This window comes from Elephas maximus, chromosome 25, assembly GCF_024166365.1.
Source record: "Elephas maximus indicus isolate mEleMax1 chromosome 25, mEleMax1 primary haplotype, whole genome shotgun sequence".
Lineage (NCBI taxonomy): Eukaryota > Metazoa > Chordata > Mammalia > Proboscidea > Elephantidae > Elephas > Elephas maximus.
Genome location: NC_064843.1, coordinates 12,327,740 through 12,354,042, shown reverse-complemented (window position 1 = coordinate 12,354,042; position 26,303 = coordinate 12,327,740). Strand labels below are relative to the sequence as shown.

The following is a 26,303-nucleotide window of genomic DNA, read 5'->3' as shown; positions in this document are numbered from 1 at the left end:
GCACTCTGTTTTAGCTTTTTCTTTTTAGTTTTTTCCTGGATATTCTTTTCCATGTGAACTTCATAAAGACCTTGTTGCTGTTTTTTTTTTTTTTAAATCGGTTTCTGTTAAATTGATAAATAAACTCAGGGATAACTGATAGCTTAATTCTAATCTAAACATATTTTTTGAGAAATTTTAACACAGATTTGGTATTAGATGCTACTAAGCTATCATCATTAACTTCACTGGATGAGGCAGCAGTATTGTGATTATGTAAGAATCCATTTTTAGTTTTTAAAGAAACATAAAACATTTATTAGAGAGAAAACATCATATTAGGGATTAACTACGAAATAATACAGTAGAAGAGAGAAAAAGGGAAGCAGGAAACAAGTGGTAATACGCTTATAACTGTCCATCTTAAAACTTGTTGCCATTGAGTTGATTCCGACTCAGTGACCCTACAGGACAGAGGAGAACTGCCCCACAGGGTTTCCAAGGAACGCACGTGGGTTTTTTTTGGTTACCGGTTAGCAGTCTGAGTTCTTAGCTACTGCACCAAACCAAAAAAACCAAACCCATTGCCGCTGAGTTGATTCCGACTCACAGCGACCATACAGGACAGAGTAGAACTGCCCCATAAGGTTTGCAAGGAGTGCCTGGTGGATTCAAACTGCTGACTTTTTGGTTAGCAGCTGTAACTCTTAACCACTACGCCACCAGGGTTTACACCACTGTGCCACCAGGGCTTAAATATTTCTTCTATGAAGTGTATAAAGACTATTTCAGGGAGAATTAGCCCATTAATTTTTTAACAGAGCACTTGAAGAAAAGACATCATAACATGAATATATGAAGAAACAGAGAAAAAGAGACTGGTTTAGGAGAAAATATATTATCCTAAATTCTGTTAAGTTTGAGAATAAACTTTTAATGTTTTGTAGGCAAGCAGAAATACAAGTGAGACAGTGACAGAGGGAAAATGGCTTCATCATAATATGTGATGGTCAGAATCATTAAAGTTCACAAGTTCTTTAAGGATGTGAATATAGACACAGAAAAAGAGCATATGGCACTAAGTCCTATGGACCACTACAGTCTGAAGAAAAGAGACAGAAATAAGAGAAAAACCCAAAAGTAGACATAACAGGCTAGAGACCTCAGGGTACTGTGTTGTCTAGCAAGAGAAATGAAAACCTGTCAAGAAACGCAACTGGATCCACGGTTTCAAAATCAATGTTAATTTTAACCAGGTAGTTTTAGTATTTTCCTCTCAACCAGTTAAATGTACTAACAAAGAGGAAGATAATACTATAACCTTAGAAAAATAAAAACCTAATCTAACTACACTGACTAGTTATGGTCAAATCAAACCACATAAAACTAGATTGAAATCGATACATCTACACAGGTAGTCCCCAACTTACAACAGGGTTCTGTTCCTAAGACTGTATCCTAAGTTGGTTCTGACCTAAGTCAAATATCTCAGTTTTTTTTTTTTCTTCATTATTATTGCTTTTTATTATCCTATCTTTGTCTTTGGGGGTTGGCAAGAGAATGGTAACATCAGCAAATTACACAGTGCAACATTATGTAGCACATATTACTAACAATAAGATGTTTCCAAAAAAAAAAAAAAAATGCAGGCAGTCCTAAGTGCACTTCATTTTAAGGCAAAGACGTTGTAACTCGGGGACTACCTGTATTGAGTTTGATGGAACCAGTTTGTGATGAGAATAGTTCAAACCAGACAAACTCAGATAAAAACATGTCAGAGAAGATGAAAACGGAACAAAATAAATCTGCATTAGGGAAACAGCCATGCTGTTTGAAGGAAAGGACTACCTGGAACTGGTTTGTGCCTCAAAAAATGTGATTCTTTTCTATGTGGTTGCTCTAGATTTAGGAATATCTAGAAAGGCAGTAACCAACACAGTAGCCACTCGCCTTATATGTTTACTGAGTCCTTGAAATTATTTTAGGGAGAATTAGCCCATTTATTTTTAACAGTGCATTTGAAGAAAAGACATCATAACATGAATTTATGAAGAAACAGAGAAAAAGAGACCGGTTTAGGTGGAAAAATACTATCCTAAATTCTGTTAAGCCTGAGAATAAACCTTTAATGTTTTGTAAACAAGTAGAAATACAATTCAAGGCTAGTCTGAACTAAGATGTGTTCTAAGTGTAAAACACACACGAGATTTTGAAGACTTCATACACAATAAAGAAAAATATCTATTGAATAATTTTTACATTGATTAAAACCTGTTAAACCAAATGCTTTGTAGTTGAGTCGATTCCAACTCACAGTGACTCTATAGGATAGAATAGAACTGCCCCCATAGGATTTCCATAGGATTCAAGCTGCTGACCTTTGGGTGGGCAGCCATAGCTCTTAACCACTGTGCCACCCGTGCCCCTTACACTGATGATATGTTAAAATGGTAATATGGTGACATACTGGGTTAAAAAATATTATTAAAATTAATTTCACCTGTTTAATTTTACTTTATTTAATGTAGATACAAGGGAGCACGGAGGGCGCAGCAGTTAAGAGTTCAGCTGCTAACCGGGAGGTCAGCAGTCTTAATCCATCAGCTGCTCTTTAGACGAAAGATTGGGCAGTCGGCTGCTGTAAAGATTCACAGCCTTGGAAATCCTATGGGGGAGTTCTACTCTGTCCAATTGGGGTGCTAAGAGTTGAAACTGACTCGATGCTAATCAGCTTGGTTTTTTTTTTTTTTTTGGTTACTCAAACCAAAACCAAACCCGCTGCCGTCAAGTTGATTCCAGCTCACAACAACCCTGGAAGACAGAGTGTAACTGCCCCACACGGCTTCCAAGGAGCACTTGGTGGATTTGAACTGCTCACCTTCTGGTTAGCAGCTATAGCTCTTAACCACACACCACCAGGGTTTCCTTTTGGTCACTAGGAATGTTAGGGTTACCTATGTGGCTCCCATTATATTTCTACTGGGCTGATCAATAACAAGAGATGGGAAACCCATGGCCCGGAGGCCAAATCCACCCCTCGATCTGTTTTTGCACGACATGCAACAATCTAAGAATATATTTTACATTTATAAATGGTTAGGAAAAAGTCAAAAGAATAGTATTTCACAATATGTGAAAATTATATGAAATTTAAATTTCCGGGTTCACAAATGAAAACATAGCCATGCCCATTTGTTTTTGTTGGTGACAGCTTTTGCCATGTAACAGCAGAATTGAGAGTTCTGAGGGACCTAAATAGCTACCATCTCACCTGTTAGAGAAACAGGTGGCCAATCCCTGACCTAGAATAAGTTGCAATGGATAATATTCATCAACCTGAATTTACAAATCTGCGGTGCGATGGATCGCTTTTGTATGGCTTTTCTTGCCATTTTCTTGTAACTTGAACCCAGATGATTGGGTTAAAAAAGAAATCAAAATCATTGCTGTCAAGTCGATTCTGACTCGTAGCAACCCTCTAGGACAGACTAGAACTGTCCCATAGGGCTTCCAAGGAATGGCTGGAGGATTTGAACTGCCAACCTTTTTGTTTGTCAGCTGAGCTCTTAATGACTACACCACCAGGGCTCTAGTGATTGGGTAGGGCTGTGCAAATAAGGTAATTATGGCCCACCAAGGGGATTGGTCAGTTTTGCCATGCAGCTAGGCTTAAAATGAGCCATTCCAGAGGCACCACTACCAAGGAAGAACAGCCAGGGACGGAGTGTGTCCATTGGACCTGGGATCCATGCACTAAGAAGCTCCTGGAACCAGCAGAAAGAGAGAGAAAGAGCTGTAACACTGAAGATGGCGAGGAACGGAGGAAGAGAAATGGTAGCAGGAGAGACCAGTGAGACACAACATGGTGGGCTTACCAGCCCATGGAGCGAGAAAACTGAGTGCCTTTGGGCAAGAGGGTTGCCGACAGAGTAGGGTGTCTCCAGGTAGTGGCAGAGCTAGGTTTGCTGACCTACAGAGCTACAGCTGAGCACGTTCGGGCCAAGGCCTAAAGGCAGAGAGGCAGAGTGGGGTGCCTTTGGGCACTTACTGGCACAGTGAAAAGATCTCTGTAACACTTTCCCAAGAAGGGCAGAGACCAAGGACCAGAGACGGGCAGAGAGGCGTGCCTGACTGCACAGTAGAAAGAGGCTGTTCTGATAGAAGAATTGTATCCTGAGCATTCCTGAAGCTGAATTGTAACCTGTTACTTCCCTAATAAACCCCGCAATGGTAAGTATTGTCTGTGAGTTCTGTGTGGCCATTGCAATGAATCATCAAACCCAGCAAAGAAACAGAGAGTGCTGTGCGAGGGACGACTGGTGTCAGAATTGGCACAGATGGTGGACAGAGAGGGCATGTCTGACCTCCGCCTCATAGGAACCTGCCTCAGGCTGTTAATATTGATTCTCCTGCCCCTTTGTGAAGTTAGAGGAGGTCAGGTCAGACACCCCTGCCATGCCATTCCTACAGAATCACTGTAAATTTTTTTAGTAAATAAGAAAAGAAAATACATGGTTTATGAAATCCAAAAGCCATAAAAAGTTTGGCATTTAATTTTACCTTCTGTTGCAGAAGGCATCTCTCATGACTCTCCCTTTGCAAACTATGCCCCAACTTCACTGGCCTCCTTACACTTCCTCACACTTGGCAGGCACATCCCTTCCTTAAGGCCTTGGCACCAATGACAACTCCCCCCATCTGGAATGCTCTTACCCTCGGTACTGAAAGTTCTAACACCATCACTACTTTATGTCTTTCATCAAATGTTATCTCCTCGCTGATTTCAAATACCCAATTTCAAAATTCAACCAGCTGCCCTGTCACACCCAATACCCCCTCCTCCTGTTCTATTTTTTACTAGTTTTTCACTTTATGGTACTTGTCATCTTTTAGTACACCATTCTGTAATTTTTCCAAGCATAAAGTGTACTTTTGGTGCCTGTCTCCTTATACTCAAAGATAGGCCCAGGGAGGGCAGGGATTTCCCACTCTTACATTTACAAAAGAGTTCTCAGTGTCTAGAACATTATCTGGCACACAGTAACAAAAAAACAAAACCCATTGCTGTCACCGAGTCAATTCCAACTCACAGCGACTGCATGTGTTACAGAGTAGAACTACTCCGAAGGGTTTATTTTTTCTTCTTGTTTATTTATGTATTTTATTTGGTCCATAGGGTTATATTGGCTGTAATCTTTACAAAAGCAGACTGCCAGGCCTTTCTTCTGTGGTACTGCTGAACAGGTGTGTCAACCACCAAGCTTGGGGTTAATAGTTAAGAGCAAAGTGTTTGCACCACCCAGGAACCTTTGGCACATACCAAAAACCAAAACCCAGTGCCGTCAAGTCGATTCCGACTTATAGCGGCCCTATAGGACAGAGCAGAACTGCCCCATAGATTTTCCAAGGAGTGCCTGGTGGATTCAAACTACTGACCCTTTGGTTAGCAGCTGTAGCACTTAACCACTATGCCACCAGAGTTTCCAAAACCAAACCCACTGGCGTCGAGTCAATTCCAACTCATAGCGACCCTACAGGGCAGAGTAGAACTTCCCCGTAGAAATTCCAAGGAGCGCCTGGTGGATTCAAACTGCTGATCTTTCGGTTAGCGGCTGTAGCACTTAACCACTATACCACCACCGCCGTTGAGTCAATTCTGACTCACAGCAACCCTATAGGACAGACTAGAGCTACCCCACACGGTTTCCAAGGCTGTAAATCTTTACAGAAGCAGACTCCCACATGTTTGTCCCATGGAACAGCTGATGGGTTTGAATTGCTGACCTTCTGGTTAGTAGCTGAGTACTTGACCACTGTGCCACCAGGGCTCCTTTGGCACATTACAGCTGCCCAATATATATCTGCTGAATTAATGAAGGAAAAGAATAGAACACGTGCTCACCCAATGAGAGCAGATTCCTGACAATCTCCAGCATCACTTCTTTGTATAGGTTCTTCTGCTCAGAGCTCAGTCTCTCCCATTCTGCCTCCGTGAAGACCACAGTGACATCCTTGAGTGTAACTGATTCCTACAATGAGCAATAAATCAATGCACAGCAAGTCACCACTGATTTTCCCAACAAAAGGAGTTTAACTGGTAGCCTCCAAGAGTCTGAATCTGAAGAAGCTCCTCTAGGTCTTTTCGGAAGACCCCATGTCAAGTTCTACTGGACACCAGGCTTTTGGATAAAATCTGAGGGACTACAAGTGATACACAAATCCCATCCCAGCGTTCACACACCTATGGCTTCACTGGAGAGATGCTGTGTGAATCAGTTTGAAAGCACTAAGCAGTATTCAGGAAAGTGACTGAGAGTTCATAATGGAGGAATACAAAGACAGGAGAGTACAGGACGGGCTAGAAAAGAGCCAAAGGCGTCATGGAGGTGGGGCTTGTGCTGGGCAGGAAGGGACAGTGAAGATTTAAAGGAGAAGATGGAAGGGAACTTCACCTACAGAGAAAAGTGGGATGGAACAGATGGGGTCTGGACAGAGCATTTCTGAGGAGTTCAGGAAATAAATGGGATCTGTAAAGTCACTGTCTTTGTGTCTGTATTTTAATGTCCCCTTCTAATAAAACCCTTAACACTTCACTCATCATGTAGAGTAGTATCTCATCTATGCAAAACAGGTGCCACAAGAATGGCAGTAATATTCCAGAAAAGGACATTGACAGATAACGTAATCTTTAAAAACAAAAACAAACACTTTAACCCATTGCCACTGAGTCATAGTGACCCTACAGGACTGAGTACAAGTGCCCCATAGGATTTCCAAAGCTGTAATCTTTATGAAAGCAGACCACCACATCTTTCTCCCCTGGAGGGGCCTAGTGGGTTTGAACCTTTTGGTTAGCAGCTAAGCGCTTAATCACTGCACCACAGAGGGTGCCTACAAACACTCTGAGGTATAATTTGCAATCCATTTGCTTTGTAATTCACCCACTTTAAATACAAGAACTTCTCACTTTGCAAAGTTTCAGTCATCCTGGATTTCAGTTACCACAGTTTAGTTAAATGACCATTAAAAAAAACCCAAACCGGAGGCGGGGCCAAGATGGCGGACTAGGTAGACGCTACCTCGGATCCCTCTTGCAACAAACACTTGGAAAAACAAGTGAATCGATCACATACATAACAATCTACTAACCCCGAACAACAAACACAGATTTAGAGATGGAGAACGAACAAATACGGGGAAGCAGCGATTGTTTTCAGAGCCTGGAGCCAGCGTACCAGTCAGGTAACCTTCGGCGCCCGATTCAGGGCAGAGCCCAGGGGAGCAGACGGCACAAACAAGGGGCCCAGCCCTAGTCCCTGAACTCACTCCGGGAGGGGGCCCAGCCGGTTCACGTGGGCGGCTGGCGACGCAGTCGGTGGGAGAAGTCCCCGGGAGGCAGTGACTGGTCTTGGAGCGGGGAGAGCAGCGTCACAGCCAGGGAACCGTCCTGCCGGGATTTTGACTGGGCGCAGGCATGGTACAAGCACAGAGAGCTGCTCCACTCCCCTGAACTAACCCCGGGAGGGGGCCCAGCCTGTTCGCGCGGCGGTGTGGCAATGCAGCCGGTGGGAGAAGTCCCCGGGAGGCAGTGACTGGTCTTGGAGTGGGGAGAGTAGCGTCCCAGCCAGGACAAGCGGTCACGGCACAAGCACGGGGAGCTGCTCCACTCACCTGAACTAACCCCAGGAGGGGGTCCAGCTAGTTCGCAGTGGCAGCAAGGTGACGCGGGTGGTGGGACGAGAAGTCCCCGGGAGGCAGCGACTGATTTTGCAGTCGAGAGTGCACCGTCCCAGCAGGGGAAACTTGACGTTGGGCATGGGGCTGGCAGCGAAGGATCTGACCGTGACTTCAGTGGGCCAGACCCCCCGGGGACAATCTCCACACAGCCAGCACACATAGGCGACGTGCCCCGCGAAAATCTCAGATATAATAGTCATTCCAAGCAAGGCAAGCAACTCTGGCTATATTCTGAGGTGCTACTCTCCTATCTCTCTGATCCCTCCCCCACCCTCCCCAGGCGGCTTCATTAACATCCGAATTGCCTGAGCCAGAGGGAGAACTCTGATAGGGATCTGACTGCATTTTTTTTTAGCGGATTTTCTGGAAACACTAGTTTCCAAGTGATGGCTCGGAGACAGCAGTCCATATCAAACCACATAAAGAAGCAGACCATGACAGCTTCTACAACCCCCCAAACAAAAGAATCAAAATCTTTCCCAAATGAAGATACAATCCTGGAATTATCAGATACAGAATATAAAAAACTAATTTACAGAATGCTTCAAGACATCAGGGATGACCTCACAAATGAAATAAGGCAAACTGCAGAAAACGCCAAGGAACACACTGATAAAACAGTTGAAGAACTCAAAAAGATTATTCAAGAACATAGTGGAAAAATTAATAAGTTGCAAGAATCCATAGAGAGACAGCATGCAGAAATCCAAAAGATTAACAATAAAATTACAGAATTAGACAACGCAATAGCAAGTCAGAGGAGCAGACTCGAGCAATTAGAATGCAGACTGGGAAATCTGGAGGACCAGGGAATTAACACCAACATAGCTGAAAAAAAATCAGATAAAAGAATTAAAAAAAATGAAGAAACCCTAAGAATCATGTGGGACTCTATCAAGAAGGATAACTTGCGTGTGATTGGAGTCCCAGAACAGGGAGGGAGGACAGAAAACACAGAGAGAATAGTTGAAGATCTGCTGACAGAAAACTTCCCTGACATCATGAAAGACGAAAGGATATCTATCCAAGATGCTCATCGAACCCCATTTAAGATTGATCCAAAAAGAAAAACACCAAGACGTATTATCATCAAACTTGCCAAAACCAAAGATAAAGAGAAAATTTTAACAGCAGCCAGGGATAAAAGAAAGGTCTCCTTCAAGGGAGAATCAATAAGAATAAGTTCAAACTACTCAGCAGAAACCATGCAGGCAAGAAGGGAATGGGACGACATATACAGAGCACTGAAGGAGAAAAACTGCCAGCCAAGGATCATATATCCAGCAAAACTCTCTCTGAAATATGAAGGCGAAATTAAGATATTTACAGATAAACACAAGTTTAGAGAATTTGCAAAAACCAAACCAAAGCTACAAGAAATACTAAAGGATATTGTTCGATCAGAAAACCAATAATATCAGATACCAGCACAACACAAGGTCACAAAACAGAACGTCCTGATATCAACTCGAATAGTGAAATCACAAAAACAAACAAATTAAAATTAAAAAAAAAACACATAACACGGAATCATGGAAGTCAATAGGTAAAAGACCACAATAATCAAAAAGAAGGACTAAATACAGGAGGCATTGAACTGCCATATGGAGAGTGATACAAGGCGATATAGAACAATACAAGTTAGGTTTTTACTTAAAAAAATAGGGGTAAATAATAAGGTAACCACAAAGAGGTATAACAACTCCATAACTCAAGATAAAAGCCAAGAAAAACGTAACGACTCAACTAACATAAAGTCAAACACTATGAAAATGAGGATCTCACAATTTACTAAGAAAAACGTCTCAGCACAAAAAAGTATGTGGAAAAATGAAATTGTCAACAACACACATAAAAAGGCATAAAAATGACAGCACTAAAAACTTATTTATCTATAATTACGCTGAATGTAAATGGACTAAATGCACCAATAAAGAGACAGAGAGTCACGGACTGGATAAAGAAACACGATCCATCTATATGCTGCCTACAAGAGACACACCTTAGACTTAGAGACACAAACAAACTAAAACTCAAAGGATGGAAAAATATATATCAAGCAAACAATAAGCAAAAAAGAAGAGGAGTAGCTATATTAATTTCTGACAAAATAGACTTTAGATTTAAATCCACCACAAAGGATAAAGAAGGACACTATATAATGGTAAAAGGGACAATTGATCAGGAAGACATAACCATATTAAATATTTATGCACCCAATGACAGGGCTGCAAGATACATAAATCAAATTTTAACAGAATTGAAAAGTGAGATAGACACCTCCACAATTATAGTAGGAGACTTCAACACACCACTTTCGGAGAAGGACAGGACATCCAGTAAGAAGCTCAACAGAAACACGGAAGACCTAATTACAACAATCAACCAACTTGACCTCATTGACTTATACAGAACTCTCCACCCAACTGCTGCAAAGTATACTTTTTTTTCTAGCGCACATGGAATATTCTCTAGAATAGACCACATATTAGGTCATAAAACAAACCTTTGCAGAGTCCAAAACATTGAAATATTACAAACCATCTTCTCAGACCACAAGGCAATAAAACTAGAGATCAATAACAGAAAAACTAGGGAAAAGAAATCAAATACTTGGAAACTGAACAATACCCTCCTGAAAAAAGACTGGGTTATAGAAGACATCAAGGAGGGAATAAGGAAATTCATAGAATGCAATGAGAATGAAAATACTTCCTATCAAAACCTCTGGGACACAGCAAAAGCAGTGCTCAGAGGCCAATTTATATCGATAAATGCACACATACCAAAAGAAGAAAGAGCCAAAATCAGAGAACTGTCTTTACAACTCGAAAAAATAGAAAGTGAGCAACAAAAGAATCCATGAGGCACCAGAAGAAAACAAATAAAAAAAAAAACAAATAATAAAAATTAGAGCTGAACTAAATGAATTAGAGAACAGAAAAACAATTGAAAGAGTTAACAAAGCCAAAAGCTGGTTCTTTGAAAAAATTAACAAAATTGATAAACTATTGGCTAGACTGACTAAAGAAATACAGGAAAGGAAACAAATAACCCGAATAAGAAACGAGAAGGGCCACATCACAACAGAACCAAATGAAATTAAAAGAATCATGTCAGATTATTACGAAAAATTGTACTCTAACAAATTTGCAAACCTAGAAGAAATGGATGAATTCCTGGAAAAATACTACCTACCTCAACTAAAACATTCAGAAGTAGAACAACTAAACAGACCCATAACAAAAAAAGAGATTGAAACGGTAATCAAAAAACTCCCAACAAAAAAAAGCACTGGCCCGGACGGCTTCACTGCAGAGTTCTACCAAACTTTCAGAGAAGAGTTAACACCACTACTACTGAAGGTATTTCAAAGCATAGAAAATGACGGAATACTACCCAACTCATTCTATGAAGCCACCATCTCCCTGATACCAAAACCAGGTAAAGACATTACAAAAAAAGAAAATTACAGACCTATATCCCTCATGAACATAAATGCAAAAATCCTCAACAAAATTCTAGCCAATAGAATCCAACAACATATCAAAAAAATAATTCACCATGATCAAGTGGGATTTATACCAGGTATGCAAGGCTCAGAAAAACCATTAATGTAATCCATCACATAAATAAAACAAAAGACAAAAACCACATGATCTTATCAATTGATGCAGAAAAGATATTTGACAAAGTCCAACACCCATTTATGATAAAAACTCTTACCAAAATAGGAATTGAAGGAAAATTCCTCAACATAATAAAGGGCATCTATGCAAAGCCAACAGCCAATATCACTCTAAATGGAGAGAACCTGAAAGCATTTCCCTTGAGAACGGGAACCAGACAAGGATGCCCTTTATCACCGCTCTTATTCAACATCGTGCTTGAAGTCCTAGCCAGGGGAATTAGGCTAGACAAAGAAATAAAGGTATCCGGATTGGCAAGGAGGAAGTAAAGTTATCACTATTTGCAGATGACATGATCTTATACACAGAAAACCCTAAGGAATCCTCCAGAAAACTACTGAAACTAATAGAAGAGTTTGGCAGAGTCTCAGGTTATAAAATAAACATACAAAAATCACTTGGATTCCTCTACATCAACAAAAAGAACACCGAAGAGGAAATAACCAAATCAATACCATTCACAGTAGCCCCCAAGAAGATAAAATACTTAGGAATAAATCTTACCAACGACGTAAAAGACCTATACAAAGAAAACTACAAAGCTCTACTACAAGAAATTAAAAAGGACATACTTAAGTGGAAAAACATACCTTGCTCATGGATAGGAAGACTTAACATAGTAAAAATGTCTATTCTACCAAAAGCCATCTATACATATAACTCACGTCCGATCCAAATTCCAATGTCATATTTTAAGGGGATAGAGAAACAAATCACCAATTTCATATGGAAGGGAAAGAAGCCCCGAATAAGCAAAGCATTACTGAAAAAGAAGAAGAAAGTGGGAGGCCTCATTCTACCTGATTTCAGAAGCTATTATACAGCCACAGTAGTCAAAACAGCCTGGTACTGGTACAACAACAGGCACATAGACCAATGGAACAGAATTGAGAACCCAGATATAAATCCATCCACGTATGAGCAGCTGATATTTGACAAAGGCCCAGTGTCAGTTACTTGGGGAAAAGATAGTCTTTTTAACAAATGGTGCTGGCATAACTGGATATCCATTTGCAAAAAAATGAAACAGGACCCATACCTCACACCATGCACAAAAACTAACTCCAAGTGGATCAAAGACCTAAACATAAAGACTAAAACGATAAAGATCATGGAAGAAAAAATAGGGACAACCCTAGGAGCTCTAATACAAGGCATAAACAGAATACAAAACATTACCAAAAATGATGAAGAGAAACCCGATAACTAGGAGCTCCTAAAAATCAAACACCTATGCTCATCTAAAGACTTCACCAAAAGAGTAAAAAGACCACCTACAGACTGGGAAAGAATTTTCAGCTATGACATCTCCGACCAGCGCCTAATCTCTAAAACCTATATGATTCTGTCAGAACTCAACCACAAAAAGACAAACAACCCAATCAAGAAGTGGGCAAAGGATATGAACACACATTTCACTAAAGAAGATATTCAGGCAGCCAACAGATACATGAGAAAATGCTCTCGATCATTAGCCATTAGAGAAATGCAAATTAAAACTACGACGAGATTCCATCTCACACCAACAAGGCTGGCATTAATCCAAAAAACACAAAATAATAAATGTTGGAGAGGCTGCGGAGAGATTGGAACTCTTATACACTGCTGGTGGGAATGTCAAATGGTACAACCACTTTGGAAATCTATCTGGCGTTATCTTAAACAGTTAGAAATAGAACTACCATCCAACCCAGAAATCCCACTCCTCGGAATATACCCTAGAGATACAAGAGCCTTCACACAAACAGATATATGCACACCCATGTTTATTGCAGCTCTGTTTACAATAGCAAAAAGCTGGAAGCAACCAAGGTGTCCATCAACCGATGAATGGGTAAATAAATTGTGGTATATTCACACAATGGAATACTACGCATCGATAAAGAACAGTGACCAATCTGTGAAACATTTCATAACATGGAGGAACCTGGAAGGCATTATGCTGAGCGAAATTAGTCAGAGGCAAAAGGACAAATATTGTATAAGACCACTATTATAAGATCTTGAGAAATAGTAAAAACTGAGAAGAACACATACTTTTGGGGTTACGAGGCGGGGAGGGAGGGAGAGAGGGAGAGAGTTTTTTACTGATTAATCAGTAGATAAGAACTGCTTTAGGTGAAGGGAAGGACAACACTCAATACATGGAAGGTCAGCTCAATTGGACTGGACCAAAAGCAAAGAAGTTTCCGGGATAAAATGAATGCTTCAAAGGTCAGTGGAGCAAGGGCGGGGGTCTGGGGACCGTGGTTTAAGGGGACTTCTAAGTCAATTGGCAAAATAATTCTATTATGAAAACATTCTGCATCCCACTTTGAAATGTGGCGTCTGGGGTCTTAAAAGCTAACAAGCGACCATCTAAGATGCATCAATTGGTCTCAACCCACCTGGATCAAAGGAGAATGAAGAACACCAAGGTCACACGACAACTAAGAGCCCAAGAGACAGAAAGGGCCACATGAACCAGAGACCTGCATCATCCTGAGACCAGAAGAACTAGTTGGTGCCCGGCCACAATCGATGCCTGCCCTAGCAGGGAGCACAACAGAGAACTCCTGAGGAAGCAGGAGATCAGTGGGATGCAGACCCCAAATTCTCATTAAAAGACCATACTTAATGGTCTGACTGAGACTAGAGGAATCCCAGCGGTCATGGTCCCCAGACCTTCTCTTGGCACAGGACAGGAACCATCCCCGAAGACAACTCATCAGACATGAAAGGGACTGGACAGTGGGTGGGAAAGAGATGCTGATGAAGAGTGAGCTAATGATATCAGGTGGACACTTGAGACTGTGTTGGCATCTCCTGTCTGGAGGAGGGATGGGAAGATAGAGACAGAGGGAAGCTGGCAAAATTGTCACGAAATGAGAGACTGAAAGGGCTGACTCAATAGGGGGAGAGCAAATGGGAGTACGGAGTAAGATGTATGTAAACTTATATGTGACAGACTGATTGGATTTGTAAACGTTCACTTGAAGCTTAATAAAAGTTAATAAAAAAAAAAAAAAAAACAAACCACTGCTGTTGAGTTGAATCCAACTCAAAGCAATCCTATACCAAAAACCAAAACAAACCTGTTACCATCAAGTCGATTCCAACTCACAGTGGCCCTGTAAGACAGAGGAGAACTGCCACATAGAGTTTCCAAGGAGCACCTGGTGGATTCGAACTGCTGGCCTTTTGCTTAGCAGCAGTGGCTCTTAACCAGTATGCCACCAGGGTTTCCAGCAAACCTATAGGGTCATAAATATCCCTAGTTTCCCCAAAAATGGTTTAAATTTCAGTTGCCATGGTACATTAACTGAGTAATTGCATAAATTACACCCTTTTCTGCTAGCTCTTCAGTTCACAGATCAGGACATAAACATAGATGCGAGTCAAGATCAGTCAGGAATCACACCACTTCTTTCAAAGTCCAGCTGACCTCAGGGGACTGATGCAATCAGTCAGGGCGGTGTAAGGATGTCAACAAAAGCTCTGGACACACAAGCTCCATGGGGTTCCTGGTTGGTGAGAGACATCGATGCACGTGGGATGGCAGCACATCCCTTTCTAGGACATGGAAGCTCCATACTGGGAATCCTCCCAAACTTTGTCCTATGCATTTATTCTATGCTTTTTTGGTATAACAAAACTCTACTCCTAATTACAGCCCTTTTGTGAGTTCTGTTAGTCATTCCAGTGAATTACAAAACCCAAGGAGTAGTGGGAGCCAAAAGGTAAGAAGTGAGGGAGCCCAAGGCAGGGACCACCAAGCTTGCAGCTGGCACCTTAAAGGGATAGAGGAAATCTCAGAGTTTGTAGGGAGCAGGTCAGAAGTCAGGGTGTCATGTGGACTCTCAAACTTGTGGACAAAATCGGCCTATCTGGCAGTGTGAAGAACAGTATCTTTTTAACTTGTGAGACTGACCTAGCTCCAGATGGCCAGGGTCAGAGATGGAAGTGCTGTGTGGGCAGCTGCTATAAGAACTGAACAGGGAAGGGGAAAAGTGGCTATTTTGGTATTTATCATTTTGAGATTCATCCAACACATTAGCATATTCCTATAAATAAGACTGGTCATAGATGATGGCTGAAGCTACACAATGGTACCTGAGAATTTATTTTTACTATGTTCTGTATTTCTGTATGTTTAAAAGGCTCAATAATTAAAAAGTAAAAAGATGCCACGTATACAAGATGCTTTCATTAGATAGTATGTATGTGGATGTTTAGTGAAATTTAATAGTACATTTTAAAGTTTTAATAATCAGTTTATCAAAAATATTCCTTATGAATCTAGCAAGAAAACATTCTGCATCCCACTTTGGAGAGGGGCTTCTGGGGTCTTAAATGCTAACAAGCGGCCATCTAAGATGCATCAATTGGTCTCAACCCACCTGGATCAAAGGAGAATGAAGAACACCAAAGATACAAGGTAATCATGAGCCCAAGAGACAGAAAGGGGCACATAAACCGGAGACTACATCAGCCTGAGACCAGAAGAACTAGATGGTGCCTGGCTGTAACCGATGACTCCCTGACAGGGAACACAATAGAGAACGTCTGAGGCAGCAGGAGAGCAGTTGGATGCAGACCTCAAATTCTCATAAAAAGACCAGACTTAATGGTCTGAGACTAGAAGGACCCCGGAGGTCATGGTCCCCAAACAGAATTCTGTTAGCCCAAGACAGGAACCATTCCCAAAGCCAACTCTTCAGACAGGGATTGGACTGGAGTATGGGATAGAAAATGATACTGGTGAAGAGTGAGCATCTTGGATCAAGTAGACACATGAGGCTATGTGGGCAGCTCCTGTCTGGAGAGAAGATGAGAGGGCACAGGGGGACAGAAGCTGGCTGAATGGATACGGAAATGCAGGGTGGAGAGAAGGAGTGTGTTGTCTCATTAGTGCGAGAGCAACTAGGAATACACAGCAAGCTGTGGATAAATTTTTGTATGACAGACTGACTTGATTTTTAAACTTTCAGCTAAAGCACACACACAAAAAAAATTATTCCTTATGACTTAGAGTTTCCTGGATTCTTAATATTAATCTTGGGTAGATTTTCCAAGAATAAAAATAAAATGCAAAATTGGAGAAACCATTCTAAATTGCCTAACAGAACACTTGACACAAACGCATGAAACACCTAAATGTTGATCACCTTTTCCCTTCTCAAAACAGAGAATATGTACCTATTCTCTTGAAAAGATGCCAGCATTTCAGAAAAATAAGGTAATTCCAACTCACCAGTATTTGGGGCTTCCTCTTCTTCTCTTGGTCCCAGTCAGTATCCTTAGAGGACAAACCTAAGGGAGAAAGAGAAGCTGTGAGAAAGCAGACCTCCCAGAACGCTCCCAGAGTACCTCTTCTCAGCCCTGGGATGGAAGGAAGTAGCCACTTCACTCAGCTGTGGCCACTCACCTGAACTTGGAGCCTTGGTGCCCCCTTCACCTCTCCAGATCCTACACAACTCTCACCTTTAGCCTCATGTTTTTGAGTCAGTTTCTTCATGGTCTCCACATCTTCCCTGTTCTGTGAAGCCAAAATCTTCTCCCAGTCCTGCTCTCCCCAGGCAGAAAGATCAGGCAACATCATGGCCCCAGAGCTGGTACAGTGGCTGCCTTGAAATTCTGCCACAGGGCCAGATGGAAGTTACTTCACCTCAAGATGGATTTCTGCTGCCTGGGGAACTTCTTCAAACCTCAGTTATGAAAGCCCTCTTGTTTTCACGCGTCCAGGACCTGTGGGAGGAGAAACTGCTGGATCCTTCACTGTGTGCTAAACCCCTGCCCCCTCAGCAGGGATCCTGTCCTCTCTCACCCACCTCACTCAACAACCACAGAGTCTCAGTCTACTCGGCTTCTCTGGATTTTCTACCTTTATTCATTTCTGCCCTACAAGCCCTCAAGTCTGTTCCCTGACACTCTCCCTTACCTGTCACAGTTTACTGGGTCCCTCTTGTCCCACACCTCAGATTCAAGCTCCATGTCCCAGATCAGTTTCTGCTACCTGAGTCAGAGAGAAGGGCAAACACAGCCTAAGGCCTGTGGAGAAACAGCCTCTAGCATCTCCCTCCAGACCCATCAGGGCAGCAGCAGTCAGCTTCCGACTCCCCAGCCAAGGTTCCAGCTGTGTTCAATTCCCTATGTCCCCACACTCTGAGGAGTTTGGGGTCTGAACTGAGTCCCTTCAGGCCTCACGACGACTTCTGCAAAAATAACACCCCCCGCCCCACCATTCTGTGTGTCTATGCCACGTGACCCTATCACTCAAGTCCTCCACTCATGTGGTCCAGAGGGGGCAGGTGGTGGTAGGAGCTATGCTACCTTTAGAAGCTCCTCAGCAGCGTGGCCAGGACCTTGGCCCACATGCCTACATCCAACTGCTGCCTTGTTGCTGTTGTTGGCTGCTGTTGAGTCAATTCCCACTCATGGTGACCTCATCTGTGCAAAGTAGAACTCCTTCATAAGGCTTTCAAGGCTATGACCTTTCAGAAGCAGATTGCTAGGCCTATCTTCCAAGGTACCTCTGGGTGGGTACAAACTGGCAGTTGTGAGCTTAATTGTCTGCACTACCCAGGGACTCCTTCCTGCTGTGTAGTGCCCTTTAAGGCTAGCTGGGGTTCCCCTAAGACGTTCCCCCAACACCGTAGGCAGAGCTGCTCAGCCTACACATCACCTTAGTAAAACCAGATTGCAATTTTTACTTAAATGACTGTTTTTACTAGATTGTGAGCTTCCTGTAAGGAGAAATGCCTCTAGGTCACTTTGTTAATCCTAGTAATTAAGATAAAATAGGCCTTTGAGCCAGATTTTATCATTTTTGCCTACCATCTGCTTCTCTATTAAAAGATTATACTTCTGTGTCCTTGACATCTGGTGGCTTAGTGGTTAAGCTTTCAGCTGCTCACCAAAAGGCTGGCAGTTTGAACCCACCAGCCGCTCCTTGGAAGCCCTACGGGGTAGCTCTAATCTGTCCTATAGGGTCGCTATGTCTTGGAATCCACTCAATTGCAATAGATTTGGTTTTGGTTTGACTCCTGACATCAGTCTTGTCTTGGGCAACACATGGGAGTGAGAGCAAAGGTGTGATTTCTAAGCCTTGCAGGACCCCACCACCTGTCGTGTCCTTTTTCCTCTGCCATGAGAGTGACAGGTTCCCAAAAGGGGCTCTCCTTTGCTCTTATTTCTCCCAAGCTGTTTTTCCAAAGAACCAAGGCAGAAGGCCCCATTAAGGAACTCATTTCACTGAAGACAGAGAAAACATTAAGGCAAACAGTCTCAGGACTAAAAAGGCAACATGTCTACGGATGGACATTTAAAAACTGTTATTGGTTCCACTTTGTAATTTAAAGTATCTGGAAGAAATGGGTAATTTCCTAGGAGAATACAAATTGTCTAAAATAGACTCAAAAAATGGGGAAGGAAAAAACACAGATATTATTAACCACAGAAGAAAACGAAAAGGTCGCCGAATCCACTCTCTAAAAGGCATCAGCCTCATGATTTTATTGGCCAGTTTTAGCCAAGTTTTTGGGAATAGGTAATTTCTGTATTAAATATTACATGCCCCAAAGTATTAAGCAGAGGGTTAGTGAAAAAGAGAGACCCTCAATGAGATGGACTGACACCATGGCTGCGACAATGGGCTCAAGCAGAGCAACGATTGTGAGGATGGTGCAGTACCAGGCAGCGTTTCATTCTGTTGTAGAAAGGGTCGCTATGGGTCAGAACTGACTTGATGGAACCTAATAACAATAGCAAAGCATTAAAAAAAAATAAGAAATGGTTTCTAACGCATTCACCAAGGGCACCAAAAGCAAACAAGAGCACTACAGAAAAAGAAAACGAGGTCAGTTCCACTTATAAACATAGATGCAAAAGTCCTAAGTAAAACACTAGCAAATTGCAGCTGTACCTTAAAAAATTATAGTACACCATAACCAAACATATTTTATCCCCAAAATGACAGTATTTTATTCCAAAAATGACAAAACAGCTTAATAACATCAGAAAATCTACTACGGGAGTGATGTAGGAGTTAAAATTGGAGCCATTATTCCTCTCCGTGAGTATAAAGAATGTAGCCTAGCTGGAGCAATAAGAACTCACAAGGACACATCACCTGGGCCCTGAGGTACAAAAGCGATAGCTAGGACAATCCTGGAGAACATCCTTTAGGGAACCTGTCACATAAATCCTAGATAGAGCGCAAAAGACCCTCAGTTGGAATCAATCCAGGTTTGTTTTGTTTTTTATTTATCTTTTTTATTAGCATTTAGTAAACAGTAAGATTTGTTGGACCAGTGAAGACAGCTCCTGTCATTATTGAAATCTGTACCAATGATTATTAGAAAAGACATTTGAAAATATAAAAGCTTGGTGATTTTGGCAGCTTTCAGCCAATCTCTGAAAACGTGAAGCTTCTGATGATTTTACATATTTGTAACGTTAACATACACTAACGAGTCTGTAACATTCCTTCAACTCGGGCAGACGTGGCTCTGGCACCATGCTTGTCTGTTTCCCACTTTTGCCTCTTGTCTTTCTTCTTGGTTTACTATAACTTTGTGGTGATTTCACCCTAGAACAGGAGGAGGAACCTCCATTCTTCTAGTAAACTTATACATTAGAAAACATTTACAAAAATCTTGGTAAAGTATGTGGAGGAGAACTCTAACTGAGGCCCCTGGCAAAAATGAAATGGCTGACACAGGTCTGGATCACAATCCATTTTGTTTTTGTTTCTGCTCTTTTCTGAATACATGACCCATAACTTCTATAATAGAAAAACTTTAAACGCAGAAAAACAGGAAAGAGAACAAACTGTGGTGAAGCTAAAGTAGGTACAAAGATACGCTTGTAGTTAGGAACACAAAGACATGCTTGTGGTTTTCCTGTGTAAAAAACACTTCTCTCCTCCTGAACATCAGAGCACACTACAATTTTACAATATGCTGCCCAGCTACAGCTCTTCTATTCCTCAATAAAATTTCTGTATTACGCCTAATAAAGTACCATACTTTCTCCATTGACAACTGTGATCCAATTATTTACATTTTGCCCTATTTGCTTCATCACATATCTATCCACTCATTTAGGTGGGCATACAGACATCCAGTGTAACATATCTTTCAGTTTTCTGTAAGCGTGAAAGTGTCGTAAGAAAACACTTGGAGGAAATAGGGTTCAGAGAGATTTAAATATTTATACAATATATAAGTCTAGAAGAACAACTTTCATCTGTTTATTTTTATTTCCCACATAAATGAATTGTGTGATTTTCATTTGAGTAAATAATTATACTTCTATGAGTCGGAATCGACTTGACGGCACTGGGTTTGGTTTTCTTTTTTCTATAGTATAAAAGACTTCGTGGATGAAACGTTATCTGTGGCTATAAACTGTAACATGAAGTGTGCAGAAAATAAACACTGTAAGCATGACTTGCATCAAAAAATTCTGTTTAAACCCAGATATAAATTCATCCACATATGAGCAGCTGATATTTGACAAAGGACCAGTGTCAGTTAATTGGGGAAAAGATAGTCTTTTTAACAAATGGTGCTGGCATAACTGGATATCCATTTGCAAAAGAATGAAACAGGACCCATACCTCACACCATGCACAAAAACTAACTCCAAATGGATCAAAAACCTAAACATAAAGATGAAAAACGATAAAGATCATGGAAGAAAAAATAGGGACAACTTTTGGAGCCCTAATGCAAGGCATAAACAGAATACAAAACATTACCAAAAATGACAAAGAGAAACCAGATAACTGGGAGCTCCTAAAAATCAAACACCTATGCTCATCTAAAGACTTCACCAAAAGAGTAAAAAGACCACCTACAGATTGTGAAAACTTTTCAGCTATGACATCTCTGACCAGCGCCTGATCTCTATAATCTATATCATTCTGTTAAAACTCAACCACAAAGATAAACAACCCAATCAAAAACTGGGCAAAGGATATGAACACGCACTTCACTAAAGAAGATATTCAGGCGGCTAACAGAAACAGAAACATGAGAAAATGCTCTCGATCATTAGCCATTAGAGAAATGCAAATTAAAACTACGATGAGATTCCATCTCACTCCAACAAGGCTGGCATTAATCCAAAAAACACAAAATAATAAATGTTGGAGAGGCTGCGGAGAGATTGGAACTCTTATACACTGCTGGTGGGAATGTCAAATGGTACAACCACTTTGGAAATCTGGCATTTTCTTAAAAAGTTAGAAATAGAACTACCATCCAACTCAGAAATCCTACTCCTCGGAATATACCCTAGAGAAATAAGAGCCTTTACACAAACAGATATATGCACACCCATGTTTACTGCAGCACTGTTTACAATAGCAAAAAGCTGGAAGCAACCAAGGTGTCCATCAATAGATGAATGGTTAAATAAATTATGGTACATTCACACAATGGAATACTATGCATCGATAAAGAATAGTGACGAATCTGTGAAACATTTCATAACATGGAGGAAGCTGGAAGGCATTATGCTGAGTGAAATTAGTCAGAGGCAAAAAGACAAATATTGCATAAGACCACTATTATAAGTTTTTGAGAAACAGTATAAACTGAGAAGAACACATTCTTTTGTGGTTACGAGAGGGGGGAGGGAGGGAGGGTGGGAGAGGGTTATTTACTGATTAGTTAGTAGATAAGAACTGCTTTAGGTGAAGGGAAGGACAATACTCAATACAAGGAAGGTCAGCTCAACTGGACTGGACCAAAAGCAAAGAAGTTTCCGGGATAAACTGAATGCTTCGAAGGTCAGCGGAGCAAGGGCGGGCGTTTGGGGACTATGGCTTAAGGGGACTTCTAAGTCACTTGGCATAATAAACTCTACTATGAAAACATTCTGCGTCCCACTTTGAAGTGTGGCGTCTGGGGTCTTAAATGCTAACAAGCGGCCATCTAAGATGCATCAATTGGTGTCAACCCATCTGGATCAAAGCAGAATGAAGAACGCCAAGGTCACATGATAACTATAAGCCCGAGGCAGAAAGGGCCACATGAACTAGAGACTTACATCGTCCTGAGATCAGAAGAACTAGATGGTGCCCGGCCACAACCAACGACTGCCCTGACAGGAAACACAACAGAGAACTCCTGAGGGAGCAGGAGAACAGTGGGATGCAACCCCAAATTCTCATAAAAAGACCAGACTTAATGGTCTGACTGACATTAGAAGAATCCCAGTGGTCACGGTCCCCAAACCTTCTGTTGGCCCAGGACAGGAACCATTCCCGAAGACTACTCATCAGACATGGAAGGGACTGGACAATGGGTTGGAGAGAGATGCTGATGAAGAGTGAGCTACTTGTATCAGGTGGACACTTGAGACTGTATTGGCATCTCCCGTCTGGAGGGGAGATGGGAGGGTAGAAAGGGTTAGAAACTGGCAAAAAGGTCACGAAAGCAGAGAATGGAAGAAGGGAACAGGCTGACTCATTAGGGGGAGAGTAAAATTTTTTTTTTTTTTTTAAAAGGGAGTATGTAGTAAGGTGTATATAAGCTTATATGTGACAGACTGACTCGATTTGTAAACTTTCACTTAAAGCACAATAAAAATTATTAAAAAAAAAAATTCTCTTTATGTCAAGGTGCCATGGATATAATCTTCTACTAAACCCAAAACCAAACCCACGGTTGTTGAGTGTATTCCAACCCATAGCAACAATCTTAGTGCTGCTATAACAGAAATACCACAACAAGATGCCTTTAACAAACAAAACTTTATTCTCTCAGAGTCTAGGAGGTTAGAAATCCAAAACCAGGGGGCTAGGTGCAGGGGAAGGCTTTCTATCTCTGCCAGTTCTGGGGGAAGGTCATTGTCATCATCTTCCTTTGGATAAGGAGTTTCCTCAGTGCAGCAACCCTTGGTCCAAAGGAAATGCTCTGCTCCTGATGCTTCTTTCTTGGTGGTATGAGGTTCCACCTTCTCTCTCCTTTTATCTCTTGTAGGATAAAAGGTGATGCAAGCCACACCCCAGTTAAGCTCTCCCTACATTGGATCAGGGCTGTGACCTGAGTTAAGGGTGTTGCATTCCACCCATCCTATTTAACATAACCTATTCTTGCCTCATGAAACACAGGCAGAGATTAGGATTCACAACATGTAACATAATCACATCAGATCACAAAATGGTGGACAATGACACAATACTAGGAATCATAACCTAGCCAAGTGGAAACACATTTTGGGGGACACAATTCTATCCATAACAGTGACCCTATATTAGTTCCATTTAATTATGAGAGATTCAGAGATGGCAAATGAAATAATTCCTATAGTACACGTTCAGTTACATCTCACTTTCCCCTTTGTTTGCCATGTCCATTGTGACAAATCTATCTCCTTATAAAAATGCAAATACTTCAAGGGCATAATCTTCTGCAAGCTACTATGGAGCTACAGAAAAAAAAAAATTATTGTGCTTTCAGTGAAAGTTTTCAAATTAAGTCAGTCTCTCGTACAAATATTTATATACACCTTGCTGTGTACTCCTAGTTGCTCTCCCTCTAATGGGACAGCACACTCCTTCTCTCCACCCTGTATTCACTGTGTCTACTCAGCCAGCTCCTTTCCCCCTCTGCCTTCTCATCTCCCCTCCAGACAGAAGGTGCCCACATAGTCTCATGTGTCTACTTGATCCAAGAAGCTCACTCCTCACCAGTATCATTTTACAGAAAAGTTTTGATATAATACAGGAATATTCTCTAAATTCTTGGTCAGTATTTTATCCGAAGGGTCTCCGGATATTATATCATTTATTTGGTCCCAATTATCATTAACATAGATGTTTTAAAGTGCATTGTCCTCACGTAAGCCAGGTAAAAGATGGCAAATCAACTAGGTAATTAGGGAGTTTAGCAAAGGGACAATTTATAAAGGCGTGGGCAGGATTACAGTAACTACAAAGGAAGCCGATGTACCACGGGAGCTTACAAGAGCATAGTCTTTACCAACCTAGCTTTAAAGGTGGTGGGGGCAGTTAGCAGGCTCAGGAGACAGCACTATGTAGAGGGGGTTGCTTTACAGAAGTCTCAGCCTTCAGCAGTGTTACACAATGAACTGGGATGACCCATTACAAAGGGAGCCAGGAAAGTAAATACATAAAAACAGCAGAGAAGGTAGCTCAGTAAAGGTAAAAAGCCATCTGAACTAAAAGTCCTTCCAAAGCTAATTAGTAATTGTTACGGATTGAATTATGTCCCCTCAAAATATGTGTTGGGGTCTGTCATGGATTGAATTATGTCTCTCCAAAAATGTGTGTATCAATTGGGCTGGGCCATGATTCCCGCTATTGTGTGACCTTCCTATATGTTGTAAATCCTGCCTCTATGATGTTGATGGAGGATGGGCGGCAGTGATAGTGAGGCAGGATTCAACCTATAAGATTGGATTGTCTTGAGGCAATCTCTTGAGATATAAAAGACAGAAGCCAGCAGAGACGGAGGGGGACCTCATACCACCAAGAAAGCAGCACTGAAAGCAGAGAGCATCCTCTGGACCTGGGGTTCCTGCACCTAAGAAGCTACTCAACCATGGGAAGATTGAGGACAAGGACCTTCCTCCAGAGTCCACAGAGAGAGAAAGCCTTCCCCTGGAGCCGAAGCCTTGAATTTGGACTTTTAGCCCACTTTTCTGTGAGGAAATAAGTTTCTCTTTGTTAAAGCCACCCACTTGTGGTATTTCTGATATGGCAGCACTAGGCGACTAAGACAGAATTCTAACCCCTATACCTGGGCATGTAAACTAATGTAATTAAGTGCTCCACATACAAGGTAATGCAATCACCTTCCAAGGCATTTTAATGCAATGTAACCAGTCAGTCAGTTGAGGTCATGCATAATACAATGTGTCCTAAACCTCATAATCACTCCTGAATTATTAAAAAACAGAATAGACCCAGATGCACACCTGGTGGGAAGAATATGCCATGTGCGGATCGTCTACAAGGAAGGCCCAAGAAACACCCGGGACAACCTAAAAGGAAGGAATCTTCACTATATTAATTATTGAGTTTGAGCAGAGCCAGAGGTAGACAATAAGAAATGGCCCTTTTTAGTGAGTGGCGTAATAATTTTTACCTCAGAGGAACAACTCGAAAGGTAAAGAGATGAAAGCCTGGGTAGCGCAGGAACACAGATGAAGGGAGGGGAAGAACCAAGGGGTACACCTGTCAAGGTGGAACTGAGAGGACTCAGTACCTAATCAGATGGATGGGAAATCAGAAAGAACAAGAAAGAGGAAAGGAGAATTCAGCTTGCTGAATTCCAGATGCTCCTACCTCTCACATTTCTTACTGGTGAAAGGGTGGAGGGTTTGAACTGAAAAACGACATGTTTAGGACAAACGCAAAGAATTCAAAACAAACTAGGTATTAAGGAATTACTGTTAATTTTGTTGACTGCAATAACAGTACTGTAGTTATAGTTTCAAAAAACAATTCTTATCTGTTGGAAATGCATCCTGGAGTATTCACAGTTGAAATGGTATGATCTGCTCCAAATAGTCTAGCAGGGAAAACAAAATGGAGGTTGGAGAGTACAGGATGAAATAAGAACAGCAGAATGTACATAACTGATGGAGCTCCCAATCCTGAGCCTAGACATGCTACACATATTAACTTCTATAATGGGCTACTACTTCCTCTGTAAAATGGGAATTTTGATTACTAGCTTTCAGATTGGCTGAGGGAATCAGAAATCGCAGTGACTGTAAAACGCAGCATCTGGCACAGAGACTACTTAATAAATAACAGCAACTATTATTTTTGGTTTCACGGCAGCTGGCACAGCCCTGGGAATCCACCTTCCAGGCTGAAGTGCTACTGGGACAAGAATGGCCGGAACCTGAATGTAATAACAATTACTATCTCTTAAT

The 26,303-nt window shown here is 41.6% G+C and overlaps 1 protein-coding gene across 8 annotated transcripts in view; it reads right to left on the bottom strand.

Annotated features, from left to right (window-relative positions):
* Positions 1-26,303, bottom strand: part of LOC126067740 (zinc finger protein 343-like) — a 213,047-nt gene that overhangs the window by 39,001 nt on the left and 147,743 nt on the right. For 4 of the 8 annotated variants that reach the window (XM_049869920.1, XM_049869925.1, XM_049869927.1 and 1 more), the window contains 2 exons: positions 16,639-16,697; positions 5,882-6,008 (listed from right to left, as the gene is read on the bottom strand). In XM_049869920.1, coding sequence (XP_049725877.1) covers positions 5,882-6,008; positions 16,639-16,697 — 186 coding nt within the window. Of the gene's footprint in view, positions 1-5,881; positions 6,009-16,638; positions 16,698-16,868; positions 17,133-26,303 lie in introns of all 8 variants that reach the window. The other 4 variants (XM_049869918.1, XM_049869919.1, XM_049869923.1 and 1 more) reach the window with 2 other exon arrangements.